At 56.1% G+C, this 9746-nt stretch overlaps 1 protein-coding gene across 6 annotated transcripts; it reads right to left on the bottom strand.

The window, feature by feature from the left end:
- Positions 1-710: 710 nt before the first annotated feature.
- On the bottom strand, positions 711-8930 carry LOC138225355 (oocyte zinc finger protein XlCOF28-like). Of its 6 annotated transcripts, none has more exons than XM_069185310.1 (11): positions 8612-8930; positions 8207-8371; positions 7201-7450; positions 6333-6523; positions 5994-6225; positions 5111-5392; positions 4212-4481; positions 3924-4124; positions 3347-3579; positions 1654-1816; positions 711-979 (listed from the first exon to the last, which is right to left on the bottom strand). In XM_069185310.1, exons 3-11 carry the CDS (start codon positions 7349-7351, stop codon positions 801-803), a joined length of 1902 nt encoding a protein of 633 aa, XP_069041411.1. In that variant the 5' UTR covers positions 7352-7450; positions 8207-8371; positions 8612-8930; the 3' UTR covers positions 711-800. The 6 variants fall into 6 exon arrangements, with proteins under 6 accessions (XP_069041411.1, XP_069041415.1, XP_069041413.1 ...); XM_069185314.1 differs by having other exon boundaries at positions 6333-6573; positions 7201-7321; XM_069185312.1 differs by having other exon boundaries at positions 7201-7321.
- Positions 8931-9746: the final 816 nt, after the last annotated feature.

The following is a 9746-nucleotide window of genomic DNA, read 5'->3' as shown; positions in this document are numbered from 1 at the left end:
AGTTGGGATGCTGATGTTATGCTTTAGTCGGGTACTCATCAGCCATCTGTAACACTGACACAGATCACAGTGAGACTGGGGCTCCTTTAAAGCTCTCTGCTCCAGACTGCAGGGAGATGAGTCTCCTGACTCTATAAGGGCTGTGTCTCTACCTGTAACACTGACACAGGTCACAGTGAGACTGGGGCTCCTTTAAAGCTCTCTGCTCCAGACTGCAGGGAGATGAGTATCCTGACTCTATAAGGGCTGTGTCTCTACCTGTAACACTGACACAGGTCACAGTGAGACTGGGGCTCCTTTAAAGCTCTCTGCTCCAGACTGCAGGGAGATGAGTATCCTGACTCTATAAGGGCCAGAGCAGGACACAGCTAACACAAACTGCACAAAAAAGACAGCAGGCTCGTTCATCTGACCACTAATGACATTTATTATCAACACAAGCACAGTGGACAGAGCTGTGTCAGGACAGACAGACGCCCAGTTTTCACTCCGCAAAGCTGACAGGATCCCGGATCTGGGCAAAGGGGCACGAGGGGGGTGTCCGGTGGCAGGGGGTGGGTGAAGGCTCAGTCGGATCGCAGTGCTCCGGGGGTCCGGTCCCGCCCCCAGAGCCAGCGGCTAGCGACAGCGGAGCGTGCCCCAGCTCGCGGGCGCTGCCGACAGCTCCGCCACACCACCGGTCACCTCCAGCGAGGGGAGGGAAGGGGGAGGGAAGGGGGAGGGAATGTCGGGCTGTAAATCGATAAAACGAATAAAATAAATAAACACACACACTCCCCCACCCCCCGCCCCTCTGGCTGTTAGTGGGGGTCCGTGTTCGGGGGCCGATGGCGGGGCGCGGTGTCGCCGGGGAGACGGGGCGGGGGCGGCTGCAGGAGGGGGTGCTTGGCGCTCATGTGCCGCTCTCTGGTCTTCCTGTCGCTGAAGGCGATGTGGCACAGCTGGCACCGCCAGGACAGGCCGCGGGCGCCGCCGTCCGCTGGGAGGGGGACAGGAAATGACATCACCACTCAGAATGACACTGACAATCCTGCGGCCGTCCACTGGAGGGCGGGCCCTCAAGGGACGGATCTACGGTCTAGGATGACAGACGCGTCTTGCTTCAATAACAGGGCAGGAGGCAGCAGGCTGGCGAAGAGGTCCTGGGATTGCATCTGGGCTGCAGCATCGGTTTCTGTCCAGGTGCTCCATCTTCCTCCCATCTTCCTCCCATCTTCCCTCCTCTGACCCCCTTCCTCGTTAACCCCCCAGTCTGGGCCCCTTCCTCCTTCACCCCCCCAGTCGGGGCCCCTTCCTCGTTAACCCCCCAGTCGGGGCCCCTTCCTCCTTCACCCCCCCAGTCGGAGCCCCTTCCTCGTTAACCCCCCCCAGTCGGGGTCCCTTCCTAATTAACCCCCCCCAGTCTGGGCCCCTTCCTCGTTAACCCCCCCCCAGTCGGGGCCCCTTCCTCGTTAACCCCCCAGTCGGGGCCCCTTCCTCCTTCACCCCCCCAGTCGGAGCCCCTTCCTCGTTAACCCCCCCCAGTCGGGGTCCCTTCCTAATTAACCCCCCCCAGTCGGGGCCCCTTCCTCATTAACCCCCCCAGTGTGGAGCAGCTCCAGTGCTGCAGTGTGACCAGACTGTCTCGGACTCCAGCACAGCGTCAGTACTTACCAGCTCTGTCCGGATCAGCGCAGGAGGGCGGGGCAGGCAGGGGGGGCTGGTCCAGGAGTGAGGGGGCAGGTCGTGCTTCGGGGGGGGGAGGAGGAGGGGGCCTGGTGTGGACGCTCTTGTGACGCTGTAGGCCAGACGCCCTCTTGAAGGTGTTTCCACACAGCTGCCGAAACCACAGAGAGAGAGGAACAGGTGCAGCAGTGAGTCTGAGTGTCTGAGCCTCACCTGCACAGGTACGGTCTCTCCTCAGCGTGCCTGAGCCTCACCTGGCACAGGTACGGTCTCTCCTCAGCGTGCCTGAGCCTCACCTGGCACAGGTACGGTCTCTCCTCAGCGCGTCTGAGCCTCACCTGGCACAGGTACGGTCTCTCCTCAGCGCGTCTGAGCCTCACCTGGCACAGGTACGGTCTCTCCTCAGCGCGTCTGAGCCTCACCTGGCACAGGTACGGTCTCTCCTCAGCGCGTCTGAGCCTCACCTGGCACAGGTACGGTCTCTCCTCAGCGCGTCTGAGCCTCACCTGGCACAGGTACGGTCTCTCCTCAGCGCGTCTGAGTCTCACCTGGCACAGGTACGGTCTCTCCTCAGCGCGTCTGAGCCTCACCTGGCACAGGTACGGTCTCTCCTCAGCGCGTCTGAGCCTCACCTGGCACAGGTACGGTCTCTCCTCAGCGCGTCTGAGCCTCACCTGGCACAGGTACGGTCTCTCCTCAGCGTGCCTGAGTCTCACCTGGCACAGGTACGGTCTCTCCTCAGCGTGCCTGAGCCTCACTGGCACAGGTACGGTCTCTCCTCAGCGTGCCTGAGCCTCACCTGGCACAGGTACGGTCTCTCCTCAGCGTGCCTGAGCCTCACCTGGCACAGGTACGGTCTCTCCTCAGCGTGCCTGAGTCTCACCTGGCACAGGTACTGTCTCTCCTCAGCGTGCCTGAGTCTCACCTGGCACAGGTACGGTCTCTCCTCAGCGTGCCTGAGCCTCACCTGGCACAGGTACGGTCTCTCCTCAGCGTGCCTGAGCCTCACCTGGCACAGGTACGGTCTCTCCTCAGCGTGCCTGAGTCTCACCTGGCACAGGTACGGTCTCTCCTCAGCGTGTCTGAGCCTCACCTGGCACAGGTACGGTCTCTCCTCAGCGTGTCTGAGCCTCACCTGGCACAGGTACGGTCTCTCCTCAGCGTGTCTGAGCCTCACCTGGCACAGGTACGGTCTCTCCTCAGCGTGTCTGAGTCTCACCTGGCACAGGTACGGTCTCTCCTCAGCGTGTCTGAGCCTCACCTGGCACAGGTACGGTCTCTCCTCAGCGTGTCTGAGCCTCACCTGGCACAGGTACGGTCTCTCCTCAGCGTGTCTGAGCCTCACCTGGCACAGGTACGGTCTCTCCTCAGCGTGTCTGAGTCTCACCTGGCACAGGTACGGTCTCTCCTCAGCGTGTCTGGGTCTCACCTGGCACAGGTACGGTCTCTCCTCAGCGTGTCTGAGCCTCACCTGGCACAGGTACGGTCTCTCCTCAGCGTGTCTGAGCCTCACCTGGCACAGGTACGGTCTCTCCTCAGCGTGTCTGAGCCTCACCTGGCACAGGTACGGTCTCTCCTCAGCGTGTCTGAGTCTCACCTGGCACAGGTACGGTCTCTCCTCAGCGTGTCTGAGTCTCACCTGGCACAGGTACGGTCTCTCCTCAGCGTGTCTGAGCCTCACCTGGCACAGGTACGGTCTCTCCTCAGTGTGGAGCCGGCGGTGAATCAACAGCGCCTCCTGGCTGTGGCACACCTGGCCACAATCGGCACAGGCGTGGCGCCACGGCCCCCGGGGGTGGAGTCGCCGGCGATGTGTTGCCATGGCAGCTGGACGGTCGAAACCTTCGCCACACAGTGGGCACAAGAAGGGCAGGCGAGGAGAGGGGTCAGTGGAGGCGGGCAAAAGCTGAGAGTCTGAGAGGGGAAGAGAGACAGAGGGGAAGGCAGACAGGGAGAGAGATTACATATTGGATATAAAAATTAACTTCACACAAAAAATATAAATTATTACAATGGATGTACAGTATGTGGTGGTAAAGCGTTAGTACTGGCAGCAGACACACTGACCAGCCCTCCAAGACCAGGACTGGACAGCCCTGCAGACACACTGACCAGTCTCTCCAGGACCAGGACTGGACAGCCCTGCAGACACACTGACCGGCCCTCCAGGACCAGGACTGGACAGCCCTGCAGACACACTGACTGACCCTCCAGGACCAGGACTGGACAGCCCTCCAGACCATTCTCTCTCCACTCACCTCTCTCTCCAGGCGCCTCCCTGCTGTCTCTCTCCTCCTTCTCCTCCTCTAGGGGCTCCTCTTTGATCTGGACTCTCAGCACCTCCTCTTCCTCTTCCTCCTCCTCCGTGCCTCGCTCCCCACCTCTCTCCCCGGAGCTCGGGGCAGGGTCAGGATACTGGTCATCGGAGCGTGGGGAAGAGCAGGGGGACCAGGGGTGTCCTGGGAAGACAAGCAGATGGACAGATAAATGGACAGATGGACAGGGGACAGTGGCCAGAAACAAACCAATCCAGACAGGTGACTTACCGGAAGATTCCCTGCAGCTATGGGCGGGACCTGTCCCCAGGGGTGTGTCCTCCTCTTCCTCAGGGGGCTCCTCCTTGATCTGGACCTGCAGCACCTCGCCCTCCTCCTCCTCCTCCTCCGCGAAGAGCAGGGCTGGCGGCGCGGAGCAGCCAGGTGGGTGCTTGGCGTGCATGTGGCGCTCCTGCGTCTTCACGTCCCGGAACAGGAAGTTGCAGTGAGGGCACTTGTGCTGCTGGGGGGCGGGGCGGGGGGCAGGCTGGGAGCCGGGATCTGGAGGGGGAGAGGGAGGTAGCTACATGCACAGCACAGTCCCTCTGTCCCCCAGTCTCCCCTCCCCTCCCCCTCTCCCACCGTTCTCTCTTCCTCTGGTCTCTCTCTGTGTGTTAACTGTCTCTGCTCCCTTTCGGTTGTCTCTCCTCTCTCTCCTCCTCTCCCTCTGTTCTCTTGTTCTCTCTCTCCTCTCTCTGCTGTCTCTCCTCTCTCCTTTGTGTGTTAACTCTCGCTGTTCCCTCTCTCTCCTCCTCTCCCTCTGTTCTCTCCTTCTCCTCCTCTCCCTCTGTTCTCTCCCTCTCCTCTCTCTGTTCCCTCTCTGTTGTCTCATCTCTCCTCTCTCTCCTCCTCTCCCTCTGTTCCCTCTCTGTTGTCTCATCTCTCCTCTCTCTCTCTGTTCCCTCTCTCTCCTCCTCTCCCTCTGTTCTCTCCCTCTCCTCTCTCTGTTCCCTCTCTGTTGTCTCGTCTCTCCTCTCTCTCCTCTCTCTGTTCCCTCTCTCTCCTCCTCTCCCTCTGTTCTCTCCCTCTGTTCTCTCCCTCTCCTCCTCTCCCTCTGTTCTCTCCCTCTCCTCTCTCTGTTCCCTCTCTGTTGTCCCTCCTCTCCCTCTCTCCTCCTCTCCCTCCCTCACCCGTCCCAGCAGTGTCGGGAGGGGGGTCCTGCTCCGCGCCGCCCTCCCTCTCCTCCTGCTCCTCCCTGTCCCGCTCTCCCTCCCTCCGGGTGCGGTGGGCTCTCTGGTGGGCCGCCAGCTGGGCGGAGGAGGGGAAGGTGTGGTCGCAGCGGCGGCAGGCGAAGACGGTTCGTCCCCGGAGCCGGCGCTCGTACTCCTCGGGGTGCTTGAAGCGCAGGTGCTTCTCGCTCGTCTCCAGGTCCTTGAAGGTGATGAAGCACTGGAGGCACTGGAGAGACACGACTGGGGGAGAGAGAGAGAGACATAGAGACAGAGGCGCACTTCCTACTGCACTGTGACAGATACTCTGGGATTAGAGAAACAGTCTTCCCGAAATTCAGAAATCTAATCCCAGAGTTCCCACACCTGCCAAAACCACAACAGGTCCCAATCCTACTGGGAGAGGGAGGAGGGAACTCAGTTGATCTGGCAGCCCAGTATGTGATCTCCTGTCCCAGCCTGAGGAACAGTGAGTCTGTCTCCCAGTAATGCTCCAGCCGCCTACAGAATATGTCAATATTTTATAATATGTCTTTGTTGTAAATGTCTGTAACATGTCTGTAGATTTTATTTTACTTCTATTTTTTGTCTTGTTCCATGTTAATTGTATTATTTTTATTTGCTTTGGCAACACTGATTGTACCCATCGGTCATGCTAATAAAGCACCTTGAATTGAATTGAATTGAGAGAGAGAGGGCTCCATACAGACACGCAGAAGCAGTGCAGGTCAAACAGAGAGCAAAAGAATCAGACATTGGTGATGGTGACTGTGCAGGTGATGGTGATGATGATGTCAGTAATGATGATGGGACCTTGATCAGCCTGGCCACGGGTCTGACTCACGGGGAGCGGTGTCCGGGGGCGGGGCCACGGGGGTGGGCGGGGCCGGGGGTTGCCGCGGCGCCGGGGGGGCGTGCCCGCGGCGGTGGCTCAGCAGCTGCTTGAGGGAGCGGCAGGTGTGGGCGCAGTCCCGGCACACGTAGCTCGACTGGCGCAGGTGGCGGCGCTTGTGGTTGATGAGGGCGTGGGACTGGACGAAGCTGTCGCCGCACACGGGGCACTGGAACGGCCGGCCCTAGGGGGACAGGGGCACAGAAGGCGCACGGGGTGACATCCGTCTCCATCGCCGATCGGCGGCGGGGCGGGGCGGGCCGACGCCGGGGCGTGGCTGCGGGGGCTGACCTGCGTGTGCTGGGCGCGCTGGTGCTCGATGAGCTCCCGGGACGAGCCGCAGGACAGCTGGCACAGGTGGCAGCGCAGGGAGCCGGACAGGATGTGCTCCTGGTACTCCTCCGGGTGGCGGCGGCGCATGTGGCGCTCCTTCGCCCGGCTGCCCGGGAACCGCAGGCCGCACTCCCGGCACTGCAGGGACACTGGGAGCGAGACACAGCACACAAAGTGCACAAAACTCACTCTTCAGGACCTGCATCAGGGAGCCAGCAGGGGAGGCCAGTCAAAACATGTGGGGCTGAATCAGGCCAATACCCAGTACTAATCAGCAGGCAGAAAACAGCCCTAGAATACTGGTTACCCCCGAGAGACAGTGATCGGAAATCTACCACCACCAGGCCCTGCTGAGCCCAGAGCTGAGCCCAGAGAAGAGCCCCTCAGCCAGCTGGTCCTGAGGCTCACGGACACCATCCAGCCCCAGGACAGCCCAGCTCTCCATCTATTATCTAACCACTTTCTCCAGCTGGGAGGAGCTGGAGGTCGCGCAAGGCAGGAAGGCAGGGTACACCTTGGATGGGATACCAGTCCATAGCAAGGCCCACACACTCACACCAGGGCCAATTTTCCCCAAACCCAACAAACCTACAAGTCTGTCTTTGTACTGTGGGAGGAAACCCACGTGAACATGGGCAGAACATACAGACTCCACACAGACAGCACCTCAGGATCTAAACCCAGAGCCCCAGTACTGCGAGGCAGCAATGCTAACCACTGCTCAACCCTGCTCATTAAACAACACAAATCAAAGTCCATCAAATCACAGCACAAGTCAACACTCCTGCTCTCACTGGGCAACATGTCCTGGTCTTCATTGACTCACCTGGCTGTCTGGTCACCTCTCCATTGACCTCTGACCTCGCTTCCTCTTCCTCCTTCACACACACCCTCTGCACATCTCCCTGCCCAGACTCCGCCCCTCTGTGAGGTAGCTCCTCCCCCTCCTGCTTGATTGACAGCAAACAGGTCTCCATGATGATGCCTTGCGTTGGCCTAGCCAAACCAGTGCAAGTGGAGGGGGCGGAGCTTAGCCCAGGCCAATAGCAGTGTTCCTCTCTGTGTTCAATGGAAGCCTTATGGAAACAGTAATATAAAATTCTTAGGGAAACAACAAAATCCTCAGATTTCGATTTCCTAACTGAGTTGTGCATGAGTTTGCAGTCTATTGTACTGCCTTGAGAACGGCCCCAGAGAAAGCTCGTATTGCAGGGAGCCCAGATCAGTAACTCTTTACCTGTCTCTCTGCCTGTACAGCCTGGAATGAGCACTGATGCCTTTGCAGCCAGTGAGACAGATAGAATTTTTAAACATTTTAAACTGATGCTTTTCGGAATGGTATACTGTAAAAAGAGACTTTCAAATTTACAGTATTCTACACTAGTTCAAAAAATCATATAAAAACAATCATTTTAAAGCTCAAAGCTAGGTATCTGTCCACAGAGGAGACCCAGTGCTGGGGTGACAGGTCACAGGAAGCCAGTCTGGCAATGGGGTCTGTTTATTATTAATAATTCAGGTGGGGAGCTGCGTCAGCACGCGTAGGCTGCAAAGGAACAAGTAATAGGTGTATTCCCTGCTGAAAAAAAGAAGAAAGAAAACAGAACGTTTCGGCTGTGGAGCCTTCTTCAGGTGTGAGAGGTGTCAGAGGTGTCTCACACCTGAAGAAGGCTCCACGGCCGAAACGTTCTGTTTTCTTTCTTCTTTTTTTCAGCAGGGAATACACCTATTACTTGTTCCTTATTATTAATAAGATTAATATTACTCCAGATGCCTTTATTTAAAATAACCGACATTTACAACGATTTCAAAAGCTGAGTAATGTACTGGACCAGTTCGGATGAGCTGTGCTCAAAGGTAGCAGTGTCCCGGCTGGGATTCGAACCCACAACCTTCCGGTAAGGAGATCCGAGCCGCACAGCTGCCCCGCCCCCAGGTCAGCACAGCTGCTGACGCGGTCTGGAGCGCTCAAGCATCACGTAGACACCCAGAGGCGTCTGTGAATCAGATCATTGTCATTGTCTCCATAATTCGCTTTCAGTAAAAGTATCATATAAGTGAAGCACACTTATTTTTTTGTTATTCTAACACAATACATTGACAGTAATAATAATAATGCACATGCATTTCATTAACTTTTTTACGTCCTAATAATAAACATTATTAAAAAAAATAAACAAAAAAATCCGTTCTAACTAACCGTTTCCTAATTAGGAATCCACCTGTAACTAGCGTACCTGAGACCGAAGTGTCGGCCGGTGTGGTCTCCCTACTCCTGTATCGCCTCTGAAAGACTCGCAGAAGCTCACGGGTACCAATTACAAATAAACCGATTCAATTATGAAACTCAAGATTTTTGCATAAATGTATAATTCTCCATCTCGTTTTGTGCAATCTCCTTAGCTCACTGTAAAAGGATCTCTGTGCAAAGCAGACGACGTTTCGGTGGCTATAAAATTAATCATAGTTGTCTGTACAAAACTACACAGCACTAACAAATAAAATACCATTTAACAAGGCATCTTTTTATTACAGACAACAAACCAGTCGGCATTTGATGACGTCATGCAGAAACACCATAGAGTTGTAGATCTTTGTATGTAGAGAAGTCGTGTAGACTTATGGGAAAGCAGGCACACAAGTGGAAGATGAAACGGGTATTATTGATTGCTATTAGTTCTGACAAACATCTAAATGTAAAAGATCAAGAGCCAGACTTAAGCAATTTTGTTTTCAGAAACTATTATTTATTTTTTTTAAAGGGGCAGAGCGGTGGCTCTGTGGCTCAGGATCTGTGCCTGTGGCCGGAAGGTTGCCGGTTCAAATCTTGTGGCAGGCAGAGCAATCCTACTCTGTTGGGCCTCTGAGCAAGGCCCCTTAACCCCAGCTGCTCCAGGGGTGCCATATAAATGGCTGACCCTGCACTCTGACCCCCAGCTTCTCTCCCTGTCTGTGTGCCTCATGGGGAGCAAGCTGGGGTCTGTGAAAAGACAAATTCCTAATACAAGAAATTGTATATGACCAATAAAGTGATCTTATATTATTGAAAATGAGCGCTGCAGTGCACCTGACACTGTGGTGTTCGAAGGGAAAATGACTTTACTGGGAGTTTTATCTGCAAAACCGGCTTCAGACATGTGTGCATCGTTCAAAGCAAAAGCAGTAGATGAGTCACCAGCAGAACAAGAGTAATAACAGGGTTTACTGGTATTTACACCGAATCTGGACAGTTTCAATGCACAACTGGATAAAATGCACAACTCGTAAAAAAATGTCACATTATTTGAGGCTATACCCCTGTGTGTCTCTCCCACACCACTGTCTCTGAATAAACCCAGCTACCCCACTGCCTGTATGTGGCCATGCCCGACC

The sequence above is a fragment of the Lepisosteus oculatus genome, chromosome 27 (genome assembly GCF_040954835.1).
Source record: "Lepisosteus oculatus isolate fLepOcu1 chromosome 27, fLepOcu1.hap2, whole genome shotgun sequence".
Lineage (NCBI taxonomy): Eukaryota > Metazoa > Chordata > Actinopteri > Semionotiformes > Lepisosteidae > Lepisosteus > Lepisosteus oculatus.
This window is presented reverse-complemented; position numbering and strand designations above follow the sequence as displayed.